Below are 25,104 nucleotides of genomic sequence, written 5' to 3' on the forward strand. Positions count from 1 at the left end.
GGCAAAGTAGGACGTTACAACAGAACTCTTTGTTATTTTCTAGCAGCAATATAGCCCTACATTCACATTCAAACAAGCCCCTGTAGAGGCTGAAAGATGACTGATTGTCCCTTGAATGTCTGTTGACTGCAGACATCCCTGACAAACCCTAGCATAAATAAAACAGAATAATATTTCACATTTAATCCTGACTATAAGTACTACAGATTTCAGTGACAGTAGCAAACAAAAAAAAATACTGTTCAATATCAGTAAAATCTGAAGTAGCTCCATTTTAAGCAGTCAAAACCCTCTGCAAACTTCACTTCTACCAATAACAACCTCAAGTACACAGACTGCCCCTGAAAGATTTCCAAATACCTCCTGATTCCTAGTATATCAAAGAAAGAAAACACCTAAAACATATGATGCAGGTGATGTGCAGAAATGGCTTGCATCACAGAGTAATGCTAACCAACACAAGCTGACACTCTTAATTCTTTCCAAGTTTTACATAAAGGTGCTATATATACACATCTGAAATGGTTATGCAAGTAGAAAACATTTATTTCTGATACATGCCTTGGCTCTAGATGACTGCCACTGCTGAACTGACACTGACCCCATGTGCAAAAATGGCTAAAAGGGGTTGTAGATGGATGGACAGACATACACAGACCCTCTTCATGAAATCAGGGAAGAATTAAAAACACCAGCTTTCTTTAAGTTCTACTGTACGGAAGTAGTCATGTAATACCCATCACAGTCAAGAAAAAGCAGCTTCTAAATTTAAAGAAGGCTGTGTGATTCTTATGCCTGCAGTTACTGATCACCAGGGATGCTTCTAACAGCAAGTTTATGCCATCTGTTCAAAGGGCTAGTCAAATTCTACTTTCAAATAAAAGCAGTCTTCAAAGTGGAATTAAAATGGGATTAAAGTCCTTCACATCCATAATGTTGGGGGCCTTGCCCTCCTGTATCTCCCTATACTAAAAATCATGGCACTGCTGCAACCCACTGAAAGGTAAATCTCTCTTGCAGAATTATCTGCAACACAGTGCTTATCACATATTTTACTATTTCTAACAAATGGATTAACTCCCACATTAGCTAGCTCAACTGCTTCTACATTAAATTCCTATATTTCAGTGTTTCTAAAGGTGAGTTACATAGCTGCATTGTAAATAAACTACATTTATTTTATTTATATTTTCATTATTGATTGTGTTTGTTTACTAGGTAGTCTGATCGGGCATGCAAGACCATTTTTTAACAGTGGCCATGAGAAAAAAGATCCAAATGTTGAAAAGTAAAAAAAAAAAAATATCTAAAATGATAGAAGAAAATTTCATAAACTTACAAAAGAATACCTCAGCTACACATCTGTAAAAGGTGTTTTAATAAAACAGCATTACTTTTCTTATCCAGTCTAAACTGCTGGGTCTTTTTTAGGATAAGGAAACAATTTGCTTTCCAAAGTGAAAGAAAATACCTACTAGGAAAAGAATAAAAGCACAATTAAAACACATAAATGAAGGGAATATCTTTACCTGAGAAATCGATGGATGATCATCCTGTAGCAAACAAAAAACATAAGCAACATCAGAATGAAAAATACAGTTGAAATTAAAATGTGACTATACCGTGTACAACATGAAACAGTATCAGCTAATCCACTGACTCTATTAGGTATGAAAAGCAAACTTTTATTAAAACGTGACAGTTTAGTATCTCTAAAAGTAATGACAATAATAACTTCTTTGGACATCCTACATCAAAGGCCACCGACAATATCCCCTGCATCTTGGATTTATGTTTACTGCCCCTTCTCTGCGAACCAAGAATTTCAAAGGTGAGGTATCACACCTCAAATCTCCTTTCCACTATGAACTTATGTACATAAATACTGTATACGAAATAAGGTTAACAATATCACAAGCACTGACATCTTCAGGGCTTATTAAATCTTCATCCTCCACCCTCTTTATAACGTGTCCTTTTATTCACAATAAAAATACAGTCTGCATAGTCAAATAAATATTATCCAGACCAGGTGGAGCAACGTTTTCTTTGCTACTGGCAAAATATACAATGTAATAGATGTGGAATGTAATGACACAGCTTAGCTCCTGTTATTTTTCTGTCACAATTTATTTTTTAATATATTTTTTATAAAATATGCACTGATAATGCACTCTTAACTTTATGCCCGTTCTTTAAATAAGAAAAAACTCAAGCAAAAATCAACTATAAAAATAGAAAGAAACAGTAAGTGAAAAAATAACATACAGCTTCTATATATTTTAAAAATAAATACCACCACCTATGCATAGAAGCAGCTTTTCAGTTATCCAAAAATCATTCTCTTCATTGCCATAGAGGGTAAAAGCAACTTTGTTCTAATACGAGTTGGATAAAAACAATTCATTTCCAATAAGAACATTTCTAGTGAAAACATTATAGTTTAAAAACTATAAAATGTTTTTACATGTAACATTTCAATATTCCTGAATATGAGCATACGACTGCCAACAATGACAAGAGTTGGCTGGCTCATAATTGCAGTGTCAACATTTGGCATCGCTCAGAAAATGGAATAACATTTATTAAGAATACAATGAATCAGTAAATTACTTAAAATTGAACCAATCTACTTCTAATTGATTTATGATTATTCTTTATTTTTAATCCATTTGACATTTCTCAGTGGCATAAGTTTTATAAAGTGCTTTTCCCACTTTTGTTTACCTGTAAAAGGTCATGTTATTTAAGAAACTATACAGACATTTAAAAAAATCTGTCCTTCTTTTCCCACTAGATTGAGCTTTGTCTAATATCTTAGTCATCACAAAAATCTTTTTAAATCCACCATAATACACTTCAATAACTGGCTGCCTAAAAATATACCATCACAACAGTCCTTCCAAGCCATATTCACAAGAAGGTTTAATACACACCTTAAGACAGGTTAGCACTGTATTATTAAATTATTAAAAAAATGAATTTCTACTTTTTTTTAAAAGATTATGATTAATCCAAGTAGGCAAGAAAGAAACCATGCAGCTTAAATTTAACAATTTAGAAACTAGCAATGTGGACACAGGACCAAAAGATTATGTTATTGATGTTTTTATTAATATGGAAATGGTTGAATGACTCTGTCAGGAAGGTATGATGCAGGGACTGGTAAAGTTACTGCGCACAACACTTTTATGGAACTGCCTGAGGGAAGACGGAACCATCCCCTAGGAATACATCCCTTTACATAGACTCAAGGGATCTAGACTGGGAAGTCTACAGATAAAGAAGGCAAATCTGATGAAGTCCACAGTGGTCAGAAAATGACTCCAGTACAGAATGGTAGAAGATACTGTCTCCCTTCTGAGGGATAACTTGTACCACTCCAAAGAGTGAAAGGTAACAGAGGGAGAAAATGACTCCAGAACAACTGTTGGGCAAGGGGTGATCTTTTCAGTCTGTAAAATCCTCCCATTATTTGATTTACTTTTTTTTAACAAGAATTCTGATAAATATGTAGAACTAAGCATGAGATTGCTATAAGCAAAATAATAAGAAAACAGAAAGTGGCTACTCTGTAGAAGTATATGACACAGGAGTGGAGTAGAACACATCCTTAGTATGACAACAGTGCCCAGAAACAGTCAAAAAGCAAAGCCTCATCAGATATTTTGCAAAAATAAAACGTAAACCAAGGTCTGAATCTGTGATGCTGGTCTGCATAGTGATGATTGGGCCCCAAATAAATGCCACAGCTGCACAGAATTGGACTACTTCCGAGGCCGGGACCAAGGAAATACTTTCCTCAGAATGTTTAGGAAAGACACTGGAAGCCATTGATGTAAGGCAGTGAGCAAGACAATCTAGAAAAAGAAGACCATGTATCAGTTCCCCACACAGGTCCTAGCAAAGTGATAAACTCAAAATAGCCTACATCAGACTTCCAAACAAGGTCTTTTCATGGTCTCAGACAGTCTCCAACGCCCCACCATCAGGCTGAGAACAGGGTCCTAGTACAGTTGAAAGCACTAAACAGTCTAGTAAAAATGCAAACAAATTCAAATACAGTATCACCAAACATACTAGCATCTGGCCTTAACATTATGGTGTACAGGAGCACTTTACCAGAACGAAAGCACAGCCTCAAATTAAACTACATCTTGTTCCAGAATTAAATGTTTTCCCTCTGCAACATGTTACCACATGATGAAGGTTCAGAAGGAATCCACAGCTAACTCTTTTGCAACTAAATGTTCCCCCACTGGAGTATGTTACCACAGGATGAAGTTTAAGAAGGAATCCACAACTAGCTTTGAACATAAATATCTTACTGTAGGCAACTCACAAGAGTAGATCAGGTACTCAAGGGGCATCATGCACCACATATATGGTGGAGGAGAGAGTAGAAAAAAAAGATGATGGCAATCACAAGAAGTGAAAGGAATGCTAATCTCACTGCCAGATATGCCAGATCCCAGAAAACCAACAAATAAATGATTTGATTGCAAAGGGCTAAAAATATAGAAGTCAGAGTATCAGGACCAACAAAACAAGGGCAGACAAAAAATAAATACCAGTCCCCTACCATTTTCTAAGGGGAAGTATTTCAAAGTCCTAGAATTTTTGTCATATTTTAAGTGTCAGAGAAAAGTGAAGTCAAAGTAGCACAAAGGAAAAACATCCAGAGTTAAAACCAAAACCTCTTCAAAGACATCCGCCTAGAATCAACAGGGCAGCTGGGGATCAAGAGCTACTAACCCAAAGAGAGCAAATGCTGGAAGTGTGATGGTGAAGAAAGAGGTAACGAAGAACAGGTGTTCTGGAAGAATAATGAGTGGACAGATTTTAAAAATTTCTTAAAGTCTTCTGTCAGAAATACTGGGAGATCAAATGGCTGTAACTAAGGAAATGATTTTAATTTCGCTGTCATTACAGTGGAGGACGTATGACAGAGAGGGTGAACCCCTCCTCCTTGGAAGCAACTTAAATAAGCAGTAGATACGGACAGTTAAAATAATGTTTTTTTCTTATTACTTTATCTGTTTTATAACATAAGTTTGTTGAGTACTTCCATAATGCTTAGAGTTGAACATTGTATGATTTGTAATCAGGGTGCAGCCTGTTGCTAAACAATTGTATGTTGTTTCTGAGTACTTTCAGGTATGAATCTGGTGCTGCATCACTTGTTAGACTTGCAGTTAATAAGTTGGTATTGACTCCTGAAGGCTAAGAAGAAGTTATGTGCCTACCATAACGTTCCATGTTAGTTGTCTTCTCTCGCCTTCTTTCTTGCTGGATGGGTTCGGAGCCGATCCTCGGCTCCGACTCAGCACTTGCTAAGCTCGAGAGCTAATTTTACCAGCTCGAGGCAACCCTATATCCCATGATGCAAGGCGGAGACTACCCAGATCTCGTTTGGTAGCTAAGGAAATAGTAATGTATTCTTCCAACTGTAGAGGAGGAAGAAAAAGTAAGAATGCTAAATAACATCATAATCCTCTAGAAAGGATCAACCTAATCTAGTGACACTAGAAGCTGAATAGCTAGAAAAAGAATAAAACCTCTTAATAGAAGAGGCATAATCTTCTCGGTCTGACCAGGCTAGGGGGATGGAGGGCGGGACGCAAGAAAGAAGGCGAGAGAAGACAACTAACATGGAACGTTATGGTAGGTACATAACTTCTTAATGTTAAGTTGTCAATCTCGCCTTCATTCTTGCTGGATGGGACCGCATCCCTAGCACCTCTATCCTGGGTGGCTCAATGGAACAGACTCTTGAGAACGGTGGAACCAAAATTCGCTCTGTCTCTGGAGGCCAAGTCTAATTTGTAATGTGAAACAAAGGTATGAGGAGAGGCCCATGTGGCTGCTGCACAAATAGTGTCTATTGGAAGTCTAGCTTGAAAAGCTGTCGATGTAGCTAGAGCTCTGGTAGAATGGGCTTTTGGCTTAGAAATCAACTCTTTGCCTCTGAGCTGATAAATGTAAGTAATCACAGAAGACAGCCATCTAGATAAAGTCACCTTGGAAACTGGAAGGCCTTTCCTGTTCTCTGCATAGGATAGAAACAGTTGATCAGATTTCCTAAAAAGTTTAGTTTTGTCCAGATAATATCTGAGCTGGCAGTGAACATCAAGACAATGTAACTTTTGTTCCGCTCTATCAGAATAATTCGGGAAAAACAGTGGAAGATCAATGGATTGATTTAGGTTCATCTGTGATGCCACTTTTGGTAAGAAAGACGGATTAGTCCTTAGAGATGCCCTATCTTTGTGGAAGATTAAATAGGGAGGACGAATGCAGAGAGCATGAAGCTCAGATACTCTCCTGGCAGAAATAATGGCGACTAAAAAAAGTGTCTTCCAAGAAAGAAATTTCAAAGAACAGGCAGCTGCAGGTTCGAAAGGGGGAAGAATCAAGGATGTTAAAATTAAATTTAGATCCCACTGTAGTGGGGGGTCTCTAATCGGAGGTTTAAGTAAAAAGATACCTCGAAGGAATGCCTTGCAAAGTTTATGTGACATAATGTTGTGGTCCAAAAGGCCTATATGAAAATTCGAAATGGCTGCCAGCTGAACTTTTACTGTGGAGGAAGAGGATCCTGAATGAAAAATCTCAGCTAGGAAGTCCAAGACCAAATGAATCGGAGCAGTATAGGGTTCTATGTTCCTAGCTTTTGTCCAAAAGGAGAAACGTCACCATTTACTAGTGTAAATCTTTCTGGTAGAAGATTTTAGGGAAGCTACTATGATATCCCGGACGGGATTAGAAATCATAGGAAGCCTGGCTAAGGATGGAAGTGGAGCAACTAAACAGTGAGGTTGAGAGAAGGTATGGATTGGTGCAGCTGCCCCGACTGGTGGGTCAGAAGATCTGGAACCGGGTCCAGATGTCATGGCTGTACCAGGAGATAACGATGTAGGAACGGAAACCATATCTGCCGAGGCCAATAAGGGGCAATGAGAATCAACTTGGCTCTCAAGGCGGTTGCATTCTGAATTAGTTGACGTATAAGCGGAAAGGGGGGAAAGGCATAAAGAAGTCCCCGGGGCCAATCTTAGGGTAGAGCATCTCTGGGGGGATGGCCTGGAAGGGGGAAGAGAGAGAGAGAAGAAGTCTGGGCATTTGCTGTTTTGAGGTGTAGCGAAAAGGTTGCAGCAAGGAAGGCCCCATTTCTGAAAAATCTCTTCCGTCACTGATTGTTTGAGAGACCACTCATGAGGCATGAGAATAGCTCTGCTCAATCTGTCCGCTATGATGTTGGATTTCCCGGGGATATGCGTTGCTATCAGAAACCGCTGAGAAGAGATTGCCCATTGCCAAAGTCTGAGAGCCTCTCGACACAGTGGATAGGACTTGGTTCCGCCCTGTTTGTTGATATACCACACTACGGACATATTGTCCGTTTGGACTGCAATAGTTCCCAGGGGAAGAGAGTCGTTGAGGGCTTGCAACGTTAAAAGCACCGCTCTCATCTCCAGGACATTTATGTGCAGATGGTATTCGAAAGGTTGCCAAGTGCCATGGACCATTCTGCCCTGATAATGCCCCCCCCTCCCGATCAGGGAGGCGTCTGATGTTACCGTGGCAACCGGGGCAGGAGGAACAAAGGGTCTTTCCTGATGGACTTGAGGGGACGATATCCACCAGGTCAGATGCCTTTTGCAAGTTGGAGTTACTATGATCTTGTGACGCATGGGAAGTTGTTGAAAAGACCATTGGGCGAATAGCATCCATTGTAGAAGACGCATGTAAAAGCGGGCAAAGGGAAGAAGTGTTATGGCGGCCGCCATAAGACCCAATACTTTCAGAGCAAATCTGGCCTGAATTTTGTTGCTGAGAAGAATCACCTGGACGTGACTTTGAATGTCCAAGATCCTTTGGTCTGTTAACTTTGCTGAAAGTTGTACGGTGTCCAATTTTGCGCTTATAAAAGTAATAGATTGACAAGGCGACAAGGCAGATTTTTCGAAATTTATAGAAATCCCTAGCCCTCTGCAAATGTGAATGGTGTAATCTCTGGCTTGGAGAAGTTGATGCCTGGAGGTGGCAGTGAGGAGCCAGTAGTCTAGATATAGAAACACCTGGAATCCTTGACGTCTCAGGTGAGCCGTAACCGCTGCCATACATTTGGTGAACACTCTGGGGGCTGTAGTGAGTCCAAAGGGCAGGGCTCTGAATTGGAAGTGACTGGTCCCCAGCCGAAAGCGGAGAAATCTTCTGGAGCGCCTGTGAATTTTTATGTGATAGTACGCATCCTGAAGATCTATCGAGCACATCCAATTGTCCTTGCCCAGAAAGGGTAGAATGGACTGAAGCGTGACCATCCGGAATCTTGATTTCTTTACAAACTTGTTTAGTTTGCTCAGATCTAATATTGGTCTCCAGTCCCCTGTCTTTTTTGGAACTAAAAAGAACCTTGAGTAGATTCCGGATCCTATTTGGTCTGCTGGGACTGGCTGGATGGCTCTTTTTGCTAGCAGTTTTGATATTTCTAGTACTGCTAGTTCCCTTAGACCGAGTGGAAGGGTTCCCTTTTGCTGAATTGGGTAAATCTCGGATATAATCGACTGTACCCATTTGTCTTGAGAAAGGGAAAGCCAGGCTATTGGGTACAGTGATAATCTTCCCCCGACTGCCTCTGAAGGTGGACAATCGGGCAACATCTCAGGGATGCTGGAAGGGTTTGTCAGAAAAAGGCTCTCTGCTACCCTGATTCTGCGGACCCCCTCTGCCCCTAGGGCGGCGTCTATTATTGTTACCCCCTCTGCCTCTGGGGGTAAACTGACTTAGTGCGTCAGGCGTGACTCCTTGAGATTTGCGGAACCACATTTTCCCTCCCTTCTGTCCTTTGGGGTAAGGTCTTGAAGGGGTGGAGAAATGGACTCCTACGGCAGAAAGAGTCTTGCCATCTTGTTCGCATCTAGTCAAAGTGTCTTTCACTTGAGGTCCGAACAAGGTCGAACCATCAAAAGGGGAGTTTGTGAAGGACGCCTTGAAGGGGTCTGCAAAATTACAAAGCCGCATCCAGGACTGACGCCTTAAAGCCACTCCTGTGCCTGCGGCCCTACTCGCTCCATCGCCTGCATAAGAAATGAGCCGCATAGAGGAGTTAACAATGGAGTTAAGGATTCCTAGCTGTGAGCTAATCTTATCCTGAGACCCAGCAGCTGACGGATCCTGTAAAACTTCTCCCAACTCTTTAAGAACATCTCTTTGAAGGCGGGTGAAGTGGCACAAGTAGTTCAGCGATCTCATGGCAAAAGTCGCTGGAGGATGGACAGGTACTGAAGGATCAGCTAGTTCCTTCTTGGTGGCAGCAGCCACCACCATGGCATCAACTGGGACACCCTTTGTCAAATATTGTCTATCTGGTGGGGCCGTAATGAATTTTGAAGGCCTCCTAGGAATAGGTTACACCGAATCCGGAGCCATCCACGCCTTCCGAGCCACTACATCCATAAGAGGGTCGAAAGGCGGAGACACCCAGGAGGTGGAGGGTCGAGATCCGAACGCCTCCAGGTATACTGACTCATCCTCGGAAGGATTAAGGGAGGGCCAGTTCCCCCTCTGCTTAAGGAGTTCAAGGATGTCTGAGAAAGAGACATCCTCAGAGGAGGACCTTGGGGATCCCTCAGACTCATCCAGGTCAGTATCAGATGTAATAGACTCGGGGGAGTCTAGATGTTTCCTCTTACATGTCCTCTTACGTGGAGGTTCACCTGATGGATCAGGAGAAGCCTCGGAAGAGGAAGATATTCCCAATGGGGAAACCTGAGGCATTGGATCTCTGGGTCCGGGAGCAAGAGAGTGGGAAGAGACGTCAGTAGGCACTGTAGTGGGAGGAGCTGATGGAACTGTCCGTTGACTAAGCCCAGGGGCTAGTACACTCTTCATCACCTCGAAGGCTCCCCCGTCAGAGAGACCAGAAGGTTGTCGCTCCGAAGAGATAGGAACTCCAGGCCTCACCGAGAGGGAAGGCTCCAAGGCAGATGTCACGGCTGAGCTCACCAACGCCAAAGCCCTGAGAGGGAGAACGGGGTCGGACAAGGTTCCAATGCCACTCGGCCCCTTGGAGCCGACGAGAGAGACCAGACGCCCGGATCCCTCCAATGAAGGCCTCAAGGAGGAGATCGGAGCAGAGGACGACGGAGCCGAAAGGGGTGGTATCGGCTCCGAAGCTACAACGGTCAGGGTTCCAAGGAGCTCCGGCTCCGAGCTCTGTAAGAGAGTCAAAGGAGGAATGTTTGGTGGATGTGAAATAGCTACCGTCTGTTGAGACGGGTTATGGAGCATTTGGGCCAATGCCTGAGACTTTAATAGTCTACTCACAACTCTCTCGAGGTAGTGTCAGACAGCCTGGACGACCGAGAAGAACGGCTCCGATGGCTCCGCTCCCAGAGCAAGGGTGATCTCGGAGCTGAAAGTATCGACTCTAATGAGGGGGATCGAGATCTCTTTTTAGAGATCGATGGAGCCAAAGGAGCCAAGGATACGTCGGCTCCAGCCGGAGCGGACACTGAATGTCCAGATTGGGCAGTATCGGCGCCGGATGGAGCCGATACTGTGACTGCTATAATGGAAGGATCGGCTCCGGCCGGAGCCGATCTCGACACTGGAAGATAAACCAGAAGCCGACGGCTTGGAACTTTCAGCCGAAGGCTTGACAGGTTTCGAGGGCTTCCCCGGCGCCGACTTAGTCGGGGAGCTCTCAGGCTTTAATAAGCCCCTTAATATCAATTTATTTCTGCGCTCCTGCAGGACTCTTGGGCTGAAGGCATGACAGATAGCACAAGAGTCCTGCAGGTGCAGAGGTCCCAGGCAGTAAACACAAGAAGTGTGACCGTCTGTCAGAGACATCTTCTGACAGCACGAGTCACACTTCTTGAAGCCTGAGACCTTTGTGTCGTTCGACATAGCTGTGTCGAGGAAACACAAGTTGTCAAAAACAAAACACTAACACACACACACAAAAAACATCCAATCCAAAAATTTAAACTAAACAGGGATAACAACACAGTCAGACACAAACAATCCCTGACAGGAAAAAAATTAGGAAGGGGAAGGCCTAAGCTAAAAGGGGATAAAAAACTCGAAAAAAAGGGAACACTAACGGGAATAGGGTTAAAGTAAGCGTTAAGGTTAACAAAAAACAACTATAGATATGAAAAATTAAAGGGGTTAGACTAAAGTCTTATAATTAGAAACTTACCTAGAGCTGGTAAAAAAAGGCACCTCGTTAGCGAAGTGGCAAACGAGATCTGGGTAGTCTCTGCCTTGCATCATGGGATATAGGGTTGCCTCGAGCTGGTAAAATTAGCTCTCGAGCTTAGCAAGTGCCGAGTCAGAGCCGAGGATCGGCTCCGAACCCATCCAGCAAGAATGAAGGCGAGATTGACAACTTAACATCTTACATTTGCATGTAAATATTTGATATGGAATATGAACAGTCACCCATTAAGTCAAGAAAAGAAAATCTTCTGCATTTGTTGAGAATGAAAATGTTTGAATCTTGATATAGCTTGGATAAAGGAGATGCCTCTAGATGACAAGGAATACTGGAAACTGAGCAATGGATCAAACAGGGTACTTGGGTTCTCATACTATTTAGAAGGCAGGAAGACATGTATGGCATTTTCAGTGAAGAGTTCAGCCTCATTTGTTCTGAGGCAGAGATTAATAGACAGATGAGAAAGATTTGTGTTGGTAAAAGGCATTTTAGGAGGATACCCAATTACTCTAGCTGAGATTTATATCCACCTCAAATACTGTATGGCAGTATCTAGAAGAAATTCTTAAGAAATGGGATTTAATACAAAATGGAATGAGTATCTGGGCTGGAGACTGGAACACAGTTTTAAATCCTAGGTTACTGCATGTCCCTGCATTCAGTGTTGAGACTGGTTGTGGACACTAATGTTTCTTTGGGGTTCTCCAACCTGAGTTTCCTGAAAAAAATTGTTTGTGCAGGGTAGTAGATGCTCTTCATTGGCTAAATTCTCAGTAAAAAAAAATACGGTTTTTTTTTTTATTTAGGTTTAAATTCTTCTCTTATTCACTGAAGGCTTTACCCATTTCCATTTTTAATTTTGCTCCATTGCTGCACACTTCCAAAATAGACCTGCATCCACTCTAAGTTATGGTGGGCCAAACTATTTTTGTGTAAACCTGTAAACTTGAAGCAAACTATAAACCATGTCTTAAGGACCTATACAGGTAAAGATTCTAATTTGGCTATCTCACATGCAATGAATTGGGAGAAGGGAAAGGTAGGACTAGCAATTATTTTGTTAGTCAAAGAAATGAACCTGAAAGCACTCTAAAGTTGGAAAGATTGCACGCTAACATATATTTGCACAGAAGCAGGTTTTGCCGGGATGCCCAGGGGCAGTACTTAATCATCAGATGGCTAAATCTGAATCAGACAAACACTTAAAGCACAAGCTTGAATTTGCCAAAAAAATACTTTGGCTGATGTCCTTTGATCATACTCCTTCCAATCAGAAATTTGTACCAATGAAGCTTAGGCAAAAAAGCTAGACCATACTATATATAAAATATGCAGTTCACAATACCATAGAGTGGTTATATCGCAAAGTAATATACTTGATACATTCCAGAGATATTGTATCAGGAGAGATAAATAAGGAATACAGAATTCCCAACACTTACTCAGAACCCCCAGGTCCAAATAGGGTACTCACTGAAGTTTACCATTTATCTCGGGTCATTTTTGTTGAAAAACTTACTCTTCTGGCTAATAACATATTTTCAGGTACTCAGCAGTACTTACAGTTATATTATTAAAACCTGATAAGGATCCCTTACAAGTTCTTATTGGCAAATCTCAAGTTTAAAACATGATTAGAAAAAAAATATTTAACCACTCATATCTAAAAGAATAGCCCCTCTGCTTACCTATAAAATTAATTTCAGATCAGATGAGCTTTGTCCCTGGCCAAACATGCTCAAAAATTTACTAAAAATGGCAATGATGATGAAACATGCAACTGTCAAGGGAATCCCTAATTTATAACTAGCTTAGATTACAAAAAAGTCCTTTGACAGAGTAAACTGTGTACTTAAAACTATGTAACATTTATTTTGCTCCGAGTACCTGATCTTGTTCTGTGAGCAGCTATACAAAGGTGCTAATTTAAGAATAAAGCTCAGCTCTATGCTATCCCCTATGATAGCAAAAGGCAGTGATGCCCTCTTTCTCCCCTATTGTTTGCCACATACTCGGAGCCCTTGGCTGCTACATTAACAACAAAACTACATCTGGGTTATCAGTAGGGAAGTGCCCATGTATCTATTTTTATATACAAAGATAACATTAGGAATTAAATCTGGCATTTAAGATATTGTCTGATTTCGGTACAATGCAGGGGAACAGAATAAATATGGCAAGACAGGGATAGCGAGTATTAATTATGAACTCTCTTCACTAACAAAGTGAAAAAGCCTATTTTTGGAGTCTATGCAACAGATAAAGTCCCCAGGAAGGGAATGTATAAATACTTGCATTCAGAGACTTATTTTAATGATTAAAAGGTACCTTCAGAGTTGGCGTGGGCGTAATTTAGACATCCAGCAGCACATACCTGCAGTGAAATGGTTTGTTCCTCCAATTGTGTGTGTCACAGGCCTTTTAGTCTCAAAGGTGTGCTGCCCCTCCCAAAAAAATAAGAAAAAGTCTTGCAGCCTTCACTTGGTATGGTCAGAAATCATGTTATGCTTTGAAGCTTCTAACATTGCCAAGTGATATGGAAGGCATAACATTGCTGAATATAGAGTTATATATGAAAGCAGCTGACTGCAACTTTTTAATGCACTTATTACCCCTCAGGGTAAAGCAATATGAAAGTAAATTCTGACAGAACAGATGGGTGAAGAATAATTCAATCTTTACAGATTTGTGATCCTTGGGAAATAGAGCTTTTCAGTTCACAAAAAAGAAAAATTGGTTAGAATATGTTTGCCCTATTTCTCACTGTAAAAACCAGGCATCGAAACTTTTATTGCCATTAAAACTTTAAGCAGGTACTCTAGATTACAATACTAAAAGTACAGTTGTACAAGTAAACTTACCATAACAGTAGATGTTCAAGTGCTCACTGCTGAAGTAGCCTAAACTATAATGGGTTATATCCTGTATAGGATGTAGCAACTGGCCAGCTTCCAAAGCTTCAAGTCACCTTAAACAAACCTAAACCATTAGACAGATGGAGCTGAGCTGAGTAAAAGACAGGTTTGGGCACCAAGTCTTACAGAGCATTCATATCAACTGAAAGAGGGAAGCAAGGCCCTGAGAAGATATTGTTAGGAAAAGCAAAAACAAATGTCCACAACTTGCCATAAAAACATGCCAAAGAACAAAGGGGAGGGAGGGAGGGAGAGGCTACTGCAGCAGTGATCATTCAAACATCTACTGTTAAGGTAAGTTTACTTACACAACCATACTATTTTCAATATCATTGCTATGTGGGTACTAACAATACCTTAGAACATCTGGGAAGTGGAAGGGGAAGGGTCCAGGAGCCCCTGGAGAATAATCCTAGCAAAGCCTGTCCCAGACGTGGAAAAGGAATCTCATTTCTAGGGCTTTGTAAAAGTATGTACAGAGGACTATGCTGCTGCGTCTAGATTCCCACTCTTTACAAAAAGCCATAGATGAAGCCATGGTCTTAGCAGAGTGTGCCTTATCCCTGTCTGGAATAGTTTTGCTGTGGTGGGAATAAAAAAGGTAATAGTTTGAGACAACCATTTGGAAATAATCTGCTTTGACATAGGCTGCTCCTTCCTCTTACCTCCACAAGAAATTAACAACTGATTGCAAGGTCTGAAAGATTTTGTTTGTCAAGATAGTACCCCAGTGGTCTGTGGACATCCAAGGTATTACTGAATTAGAAGATGAAGATTTTTCAGATCTGTTCAGAAAATATACTCTTGTAATTGAAGATTCAATTATTAGAGGAACTGATACATTTGCAGGGAATATAATGAGCACTGAATAGTGTTATGCTTGCCAGGAGCAAAAATTGAGGGAGTGAGACAAGCCTTAGAATGTTTTACTGTAAGGAAGTACAGGTCTGTTTTTATTCGTGATGGTACAAATGATCTCATCCACAAGGACTTTCTGACTGTTAAAGCCCTCTTAGACAGTACAGTTTATACTGGTGTTAGGATGTATTTTTCACAAATCCCATATAGAAAGGAGATTCAGGTCACCGTGAATGAAAATACTTTTTGGCTAAATACCTACATGAAAAAAATATCCCTTTTTAAAAAATGTAAATATGTAGAACATCTGAGCCTAACTGTGGACACACTTGTTCAGACAGGATGGCATGCATTTAGTCAAGATCAGGGAAGAGAATTTCTGCAGCAGATATTTTACATTTGACAAACGTAAGGCAGGATTTTTGCCAGGTCGAAAATTTAACAGTTCACAGATAGCAACATTTGATGCATCTCTAATGGTTGTTAATGCTAGATACATTAATAATAACGTTTTATTTTATTGGAAAATGTGTGACATTCCCACAGTATTGATGATATTATTGTTTGTGAAACATGGATAAAGAACAACTGGAAACCAGTTCTGCCAGGGTATAAATGTTTTACTATAACAGACATTCTAATAAAAAATCAGATGGAGGTCTTATGATAAGGATTAAAGATAGTAATGAGACCTGTGATTATTACACGTTCAGTGACGACACCAATACTATAAACTGTGCAACTGTGGCAATAAAGACAATCCTGGAACATATAACGGACTTCCAAGATGGCTGCACACTGAATAACAGCTTACCTCTAGCTCTCCCAGTATGAAAACTGGAACTCAACAGAGAAGGCCAGTGCACTTTTGTGTTTATGGGTAAATTTCAGTAACTGGCTAGTAAGTGCACTTCCTGGATGCCACAATAAATGCAATACAGAGCACCTGGAAAAAATCAGCTACAAAAAGTGAGGAAGAAATACTGACTGGGAAAGTTCTGCAGCTATTCAGCAAAAAGCAATGCAACCTCTAGACATGACTTCCAGTAACCTATAGGAAGATATAAGACAACGGCACATAGACATGGTTAAAATAAATGAAACACTGATGGAGTATATTAACACAAACAACAAAAGGATGGAAAAATGGAAGAAGCTTTAAACTGATATGATATGATAACTGAGGTGATAAAGCTGCAAAAATCAGAGACAAATGATGAAAAGTCTGGCTGAATATGAGACTGCTCAGGAAGGGATGTTTCAAAAAATAATAGAATTAGAGGACAGAGCATGTAGTTAAAACCTGAGATGTTCAGCTACACCAGAGAAGCTGGAAGGAACAGACTGCATTAATTTTATGAAAGCACAAATAAGTAACTTGACTGGTATTCCACAGCAAGAGTTGCTAGTGGTGCAGGAGTTGGACAGCACAGTGGTGCAGGGGTAGCACTGTCGCCTCAAAGCAAGAGGTTCTCTCCAGTTCGATTCTCGGCTGGGGCGCTTTCTGTGTGGAGTCTGCATGTCCTCCCTACATTCGTGTGGGTTTCCTCCGGGTGCTCCGGTTTCCTCCCATGTTACAAAGACATGCGTCTAGAGCATTTCTCCTCGGGCCTCTGCTGAAAATTGGCTCATTCCAAGTCGGACTTTCCCGGTTAACAAATGTTAAATAAATAAATAAGTTAGCTGAAAGGGCACACTGTGTGTATGCTCCAAATCTGGCTATGAGAAAGCAACCTAGACCTTTAATACTGTTTATAGCATAGTTGCAAGGGGTTTTAATTAAGCACCCTTGTGTACTATTCGAGTAACCACAGACTGCAATTTTAAATGTGTCAGTAGTTGAAAAGTCATCTAAATATCATACTAAATCATTTGTAAAAGCTCTTTATATATAAAATACAAATGGTATCAAAATGCATTATAGCAAAGTGCAATTTTCAAACTGATGAAAATTAACTGCTACAATTTGTACTACCCTAGACAACAGCAGATACATACAAAAGCACATGAATCAAAGCAGCTTTACTGACATACAAAGTCCAACACTATTAGTCAAAAGCTAGTCTAAGGGGCCAACAGAGATATTTCTTTACCTAATTTGGCACTAAAAGCTGACAAGTGGAATACATTACGTACACACTTACATCGTCTAAAGATGAATATTGAACAACCTGTTTGACATTCAAGTTGTCCTGCACAAACTGAGACCATCAACCGACCCTGGGAATAACAGGCCCATTATCCTCACTTGCCTCATCTGTAAGACCATGGAAAGAATCACTATGGGCCTTATTAACAAAGGCATAGGTAATCTCCAAACTTTGGACCCAACGCAGTTTGGATTCGTTAAAAGTAGACCACGCTTGTTAATAAGAAGTTATGTACCTACCATAACGCTCCATGTTAGTTGTCTTCTTCTCGCCTTCTTTCTTGCTGGATGGGTTCGGAGCCGACCTTCGGCTCCGACTCGGCCAATACTAAAGCTCAAGAGCTTATTCCACCGGCTAGAGGCTCCCCTATATCCCACAATGCTAGGCGGTAACTACTCAGATCTCGTTTGATAGCTAAAACCAAGCAGTTCTGGTCTCCATAGAATGGAGAAGAGAGAAAAGGAACCCACCTCTATATATAAAAACTGTAGGTAAGCTACCACAAACATAAAAAGGGAGAATGGAGGTGGTAGAACATGTGGGAAGGAAAAAATCCCAATGGAATATCCCAAATATTCCTATCAGTCTGTCCAGGCTAGGGGAAAGGAGGGTGGGATGCAAGAAAGAAGGCGAGAAGAAGACAACTAACATGGAACGTTATGGTAGGTACATAACTTCTTAATGTTAAGTGGTCTATCTCGCCTTCATTCTTGCTGGATGGGACCACGTCCCTAGCATCTTATCCCGGGTGGCCTATTGGAACAGACTCTTGAGAACAGTGGAACCAAAGTTGGCACAGTTTCTGGAGGCCATATCCAATTTGTAATGCAAAATAAAGGTATGAGGAGAAGCCCATGTGGCTGCTGCACAAATGGAATCTATTGGTAGCCTGTCCTGAAAAGCTACAAATGTAGCTAATGCCCTAGTTGAATGAGCTCTAGGTCTTGAAGGCAGTTTTTGATGTCTGATTTCATAGATGAAGGTAATTATAGAGGTAAGCCATCTTGAAAGGGACACTTTAGTAACTGGAAGGCCCAATTTCCCTTCCGCATAAGACAGGAAAAGCTGATCAGATTTCCTGAACTGTTTAGTCCTGTCTAATAATAATATCTAAGTTGGCGGTGAACATCTAGAAAATGTAACTTTTGTTCCGACCTGTTGGAATAATCAGGGAAGGAAACGGGGAGATCAATTGTCTAGTTTAGGTTTTCCTCAGAGGAAACCTTAGGCAAGAAGGACGGATTAGTCCGGAGGGACACCCTGTCTTTATGGAAAACTAAGTAGGGAGGACGACTGCAAAGAGCATGAAGTTCAGATACCCTTCTAGCTGATATTATGGCTACTAGAAAAAGTGTTTTCCATGAGAGCAACTTAAGAGGCATAAAGCCGCTGGTTTGAAGGGGGGGAGAATCAAGGATGCCAGGACCAAATTCAAGTCCCATTGAGGTGGAGGATCTTTGATTGGGGGCTTGAGCAGAAAAACACCTCTTAAAAAGGCTTTACAGAGTTTATGGGACATGATACTGGAGTCCGAGACACCTACATGAAAGTTAGATATAGCAGCTAGTTGTACTCTAATGGTAGATGAGGAAGAGCCTAAATGAAAGAGCTCTGCCAGAAAGTCTAGGATAGACTGGATAGGTGCAGTGAAGGGGTCTATATTTTTTGATGCTGCCCAGAAGGAAAAACGCTTCCACTTACTATTATAAATCCTCCTGGCAGAAGACTTGTGAGAGGCTATCAGGATGTTATGGACCGAATGAGAGATTAAGGGAAGCCTGGCTAGGGTAGGAATCGGAGAAACCATGCTGTGAGGTTGAGAGATTGAAGGGAGTGGTGCAGCTGGCCCGACTGGTGGGTCAAAAGATCTGGCACCGGGTCCAGATGCCAAGGCTGCTCCAACAGGTAATGATGGGAGGAACGGAAACCATATCTGTCGAGGCCAGTAAGGGGCAATGAGGATCATGGTGACTCTCAAGGCGATAGCTTTCTGAATTAATTGAGAGATCAGTGGAAAGGGGGGGAAAGCATACAGAAGTCCCTGGGGCCAATCGTGGACTAGAGCATCTATGGTGGGATGGCCTGGTAATGGGAAGAAAGTGAAGAAGTCGTGACACTTGCTGTTTTGGGGAGTAGCAAAAAGATCGCAAGGCTAGCCCCATCTTTGAAAGACTTCTTCCAGCACTGATTTTTTTAGAGACCACTCGTGAGGAATGAGAATGGCCCTGCTCAACTTGTCCGCAATCACGTTGGACTTCCCGGGAATGTGCGTTGCTATCAGAAAACGCTGAGAAGAAATCGCCCACTGCCAAAGTCTGAGTGCCTCTCGACATAAGGGGTAGGACTTGGTTCCGCCATGTTTGTGATGTACCACACTATGGACATGTTGTCCGTCTGAATTGCAATAGTCCCTGTGGGAAGAGAGTCCTGAAGGGCTTGCAACGCTAAAAGCACTGCTCTCATCTCTAAGACATTTATGTGCAAGTGGCACTCAAAAGATTGCCACGTGCCCTGGACTGTCCTGCCCTGATAATGCCCCCCCCTCACCCGATCAGGGAGGCGTCCGTTGTCACCGTGGCGATTGGGTGGGGAGAATGAAGGGTCTGCCCTGGAGAACTTGAGGTGATGTGATCCATCAAGACAGGTGATTCTTGCATGATTGAGTTAGTAGGATGATGTGAGACATCGGGAGCTGTTGGAAGGACCATTGAGAAAACAGCATTCACTGGAGGATCCGCATGTGAAAACGAGCTAAGGGGAGAAGTGTAATAGTAGCTGCCATGAGTCCTAATACAGTACAGTTTTGTACCTACCATAAATGTAGATGTTTGAGTGCTAATACAGCTGCAGTAATCACATATGGGTTCTCTGCCGTCAGGCGGGTCCTCGGTCGGCCGAATTCCAAAGTCTAGGTCCGATGTCGGTTGTTGTCGCTTTCTTTCCTGACGTCAGTGCGACAGGGGTATATAAGACACAGCTGACGCCATATTCTTCAGTCTTTTCTTGCCCCAGATGTCAGGTGCCCCCCGAAGGAAGGCAATACATAAATTATATATCTATAAATATATTCAAGCAATGCAATGTAATCAAAAAACAGTAGTTGCAAGCAAATACACCATAGGAGTATAACCCAAATTAGGTTGTATGAGGAGGTGTTAGCCACTAATCCTTTACCAAGAGGGGAAGGAGGGAGGGAAACCTGTACTGCAGCTGTATTAGCACTCAAACATCTACATTTATGGTAGGTACAAAACTGTACTATGTTCATCGTGCATACAGCTGCAGTAATCACATATGGGTAGAATCCCAAAGCTACGCACAGGGTGGTAGGCACTACGTGGAACTGGGATGAGCCAGAATGCCCTGCAACACAGCAGTGGCAAAGCCTGCTCTAGTTTTGGAGTATAAAGGCAGGTGGTAGTGTTTTGTGAAAGTATGCACAGAACTCCAAGTGGCTGCCTCCAAAATATCTTTGGTAGGAACTCCTCTGAGGAAGGCTGTAGAGGTAGCTGTGGCCCTGGTGGAGTGTGATCTGATGCCTGTAGGGACAGATTTCCCATGATAGGAGTAACAAAAACATATGCAGTGGCCTATCCATTTTGAAATTGTCTGTTTGGTAACAGGCTTCCCTTGAGCTCCCACAGCATAGGACACAAAAAGTTGTTCTGATTTCCTGAAAGGCTTTGTTCTGTCCAAATAATAACGTAGCTGTCTATGGATGTCTAAGGAATGTAGCAGCCTTTCCCCTTTGTTTTGAGGATTGGGGTAAAAGGTAGGTAAGTGTATGGCTTGATTTAAAGCTACCCTGGATACCACTTTAGGCATAAAAGACGGGTTGGTTCGAAGGGAAACCCTGTCCTGATGGAAGATGAGAAAGGGCTGCACAGCCATGAAGGCTTGTAGTTCCGAAACCCTACGAGCTGAGGTAACGGTCAGAAGGAAAGCTGTTTTCCAGGACAAATATTGCAAATCTGTTGAGGCAGCTGGGAGGCAGCTGGTTCAAAGGGAGGCAATGTTAATTTTTCTAAAATGTAATTAAGATCCCAGGCTGGCACTGGTTGTTTCCTTGGTGGTCTTATATTTTTAGCCCCTCTGAGGAACTGTCTTAAAAGTGGGTGAGAGAATAACGGTGGATCCGTGTTGAATTCTGCAGAAATGGCTGAGGCATGGATTTTTATGGAGGAAAATGAAAGTCCACTGTTCAGCAGCTCAGCTAGATACTGTAATACCTGAAGCAAATTCAGTTTTCTAGGGTCCTGGCCTTTTTTCTCATTCCAAGAGCAAAACTGTTTCCATTTTGCGGAATAAGCCTTTCTAGTAGATGGCCTTCTGGCCTCCAGAATGACATCCTGCACCTCTTTGGGGAGTAGGGTCTGTTGTGGTGTTAAGGAATTTTCCATGCAGCGAGATTGAGTGTTTTCAGCTGACTGAGGAGTTTTGTAGCTGTGCTGGGTCAGCAGAAGAGGCATTAGAGGTACAGGCCAGGGATGAGTATGTGTTAGGCTCCTCAGGAGTGGGTACCAGTGCTGTCTTGGCCAGTCTGGAGCAATCAGTATCATCTTCGGTCTGTCTGCTCTTGCTTTCAAGAGCACCTTGGGCAGAAAAGGCAGAGGTGGGAAAGCGTACACTGTCCATGCTGTCCAACTGAATGAAAGAGCGTCCACTCTCCAGGCCTTTGGATGAAAGGTCCTTGAACAAAACTTTTCCAATTGATGATTCCTGTGGGAGGCGAAGAGATCTATGTCTGGCCTCCCCCACGTTTGGATTATCTTTGTAAACACCTGAGGATGCAACTTCCATTTGTGCGGATCTGTCATATTTCTGCTTAGATTGTCTGCCAGCGTGTTTTCCAAACCTGGCAAGTACTGTGCTTGAAGTTCGATTTGCCATTCCAGAGCCAAGTTCCAAAGTGTCATGGCTAGTCTGCACAGGGGGTATGAATGTGTTCTCCTCGTTTGTTTATGTACCACATTACCATGGTGTTGTCTGTTCTTATCAGTAATTGTCCTGGATGCAGGAGGTCCTTGAATGCTGTAATTGCATTTATCACTGCTAGCATTTCTTTTTGATTGATGTGAAGGTGCTTTTCCTTTTGGGACCATTTGCCCTGAATGCACCTGCCTGTCATGTGCGCCCCCCCCAGGCGTAATCTGAGGCATCTGTTGTGATGACTTGATTTGCTTGAGGCTTGCAGAATGGGAGACCTGTGTTTGTTTGACATGCTTGGGCCCACCATAGAAATTCATTTTGCAAACATGGAATTATTGGTATTATTGTTTCCAAATTGTGGCTGTGTTGAGACCATAGGTTTTTTAGGTACCATTGAAGTTTTCTCATATGCAACTTTGCACATGGGATTAAAAGAATGCAAGATGCCATGAAGCCCAGAGCCTGCAGGATTTTCCTTGCAGTAAGCCTGGTACAATTTGCTAGTATTTTGAAGTACTGAGTTAGTTGCCCCTGTTTTTCTGGCGTAAGGTAGGCCATCTGGGTGTTTGTGTCCAAGTTGGCACCCAGGAAAGTTATTTTCTGAGATGGTGTTAGCCTGGATTTCTCTTTGTTGATTGTGTATCCCAGAGAATTCAGTAACTGTGTTGCATAAGCCAGATGTTCCAGAAGTATGTGCTTGCTGTCCGCTTGGATCAGGCAGTCGTCCAAATAAGGGTAAATTTGTATCCCTTGAAGTCTGCAGTAGGCAATTACTGATGCCAGGCATTTCGTGAATACTCTGGGTGCAGTAGATAAGCCAAAGGGCAATGCAGAGAATTGATAGTGGATTGAACCTGCAAGAAATCTGAGGTATCTTCTGCAGCTTTGTCTGATTGGGACATGCAGGTATGCCTCCTTGAGGTCCAATGTTACCAGCCAAAACTCCTTGCCCAGCATGGGAAGAAGCTGCTGCAATGTGAGCATCTTGAATTTTGGTGCAGTAGAAATGTATTTAGGATGGATAAGTCCAAAATGGGTCTCCAGTTGGTTCCTTTCCTTGGTACCAGAAATAGTCTGGAATAAAAACCTTGACCTTGTTCGTGAGTAGGTACCTCTTGAATAGCTTTCATGTCCATGAGTTTTGAAATTTGTATTTGTGCCTCTGCCCTTTGATTGTGTGGCAAGTTTGGCATGCCTCTCATTTTTGGAAGAGTGTGAAAATGAAATCTGTAGCCTCTGTTTATAATGTCCAGGATCCATTTGTCTGTTGTGATAATATGCCAATTTCTTGTAAATAATGCCAGCTTTCCTCCCAAGGGAGCTGCCAGCTGAGACTTGCTTGGCATGAAAAGGAGGAAGTCATTGGGTTTGTTTTCTGTATTGCTGTGCACTGTCTTCGCCACCTCTTGGTGCTGGAGTTTGCCATTGTCTGCCTCTATATGATCCTTGAGATTGTCCTCTGCCCCTTGTGCGCCTGTATCTGCCTCTTTGGGGCTTGTCCGTGGCTGGAAAGGACCAGTTTTTAGAAGGCCAATTTATGCTAAAACGAGGTGGTTGTACCTGTAGAAAAGCCTTGACAGTTTGCATAGATTTAGCTTTTTCTTCCATTTTACGTAGTATCTCCTCAGCATTAGTACCAAATAGTACATCCTTTTGTAAAGGAGCATCTAGTAGTTTGGCTTTAACATGATCAGGCAAGCTTTGTTCCCTAAGCCAGGCATGTCTACGAATGACTGATCCTGTAACAGCAGCTCTACTTGAGGCCTCTAAGGCATCATAGCCACATTGTAAGGTGTGTTTACCCACTTGTTCTGCACTATGCATCATATCCTGCAATTCCTTCAAATCTGGTTGTTCAGGTTGAGACATTTTATTTCTTAATTGTACTAACAGAAACTGCTGATATTTAAGCATATGGAACTGACAATTTAAGGCCCTCATGGCTAGAGTGGCCGAGGTGTATACCTTTTTTCCCCACCTTTCTAAGGATCTAGATTCTTTTTCAGAAGGTAGTGGATTCTTGGCAGTAGAGGCCTTCATTCCCTTGGGGCCTTGAGAAATGGTTTCAGGGTCAGCATTAAGGCTTTTGAAAAGAAATTGGTGAGAGTTACGAACTCTGTAGTACCTATCAGGTTTGACTGGGGCAGGAGGAAGGGAATCCGGATTAAGACAAGCCTCCGAGTAAACATCATCAAGTATGTCCAAGACAGGAGGTATAGCCAGAGGTCTGTGTTGAGGTAACAAAAGAAATTCCCTAAGCCTTTTCTTGGAATCAGAAAAGTCTTGGCCTTCCCAATGGAAGTGTTCCCTCAAGGTGTGCAAGGTTTCCCCAAAAGAAAAATCCTCTGGGGGAGATACAGAAGGAATGGACTGTTCTGCATCAGAATCTTCATAAGGGGAGTACGAGTGTTCCTCTGCATTAGAATGCTCTGAGAAAATGGAGCCCTGTTCAGAAGAGGGAGAATCTTCCTCCACTCTGGGTCTCTTGTCTGGAGGGGGTTGGGAACCCCTGATAAGAGTAATTAAATCCTCAGCCATTTTAAGCATCTGCTTTTTAGGCATGGAGCCTGGGGATGGGCCCTGAGCAACAGGCCTCTTGGGATGCATGGCTGATTTGGACTTAGTAAAGGCCTTAATGGAAAAGGAAGATGAGGGTCTAAAGACACCCTGGGTGGAAGTGGACCTGTCCATATTAGGAGGCTCTACACTCACAGTGGCTTCGGTGGTTGTAGTCTGAGTAAGGGCCGAGGTACCTGCGGTCTCGGTTACAGAAGACATTGCCAAGGAAGTGTCGTCGGTAGTCAGGGACTGCATAGGCATCTCACTGAGAACCGGACCACGTGCAGCCAGTTTTGGCGTGGTGTCGGTGGAGACCGCGGACCTCGCGTGTCGGTCCTTGTCCTTGCGTTTTTTGGACAAAACGGTAGTCGGAGTCTCCGACGACATTTTATAATCAAATAAAAGGCTTTACCAAAATAATGTTGGGCGAACTCCGCCCGACGCTTAATAGTGCGTTTATTGAAAG

At 42.3% G+C, this 25,104-nt stretch overlaps 1 protein-coding gene across 7 annotated transcripts in view; it reads right to left on the reverse strand.

Annotated features, from left to right (window-relative positions):
• Positions 1-25,104, reverse strand: part of CEP43 (centrosomal protein 43) — a 2,274,574-nt gene that overhangs the window by 1,531,886 nt on the left and 717,584 nt on the right. For all 7 annotated transcript variants that reach the window (XM_044069398.1, XM_044069434.1, XM_044069407.1 and 4 more), the window contains exon 6: positions 1,530-1,553. In XM_044069398.1, coding sequence (XP_043925333.1) covers positions 1,530-1,553 — 24 coding nt within the window. The remainder of the gene's footprint in view (positions 1-1,529; positions 1,554-25,104) is intronic.

The sequence above is a fragment of the Protopterus annectens genome, chromosome 1.part0 (genome assembly GCF_019279795.1).
Source record: "Protopterus annectens isolate FY-2018-M chromosome 1.part0, PAN1.0, whole genome shotgun sequence".
NCBI classification, from domain to species: Eukaryota; Metazoa; Chordata; order Ceratodontiformes; family Protopteridae; genus Protopterus; species Protopterus annectens.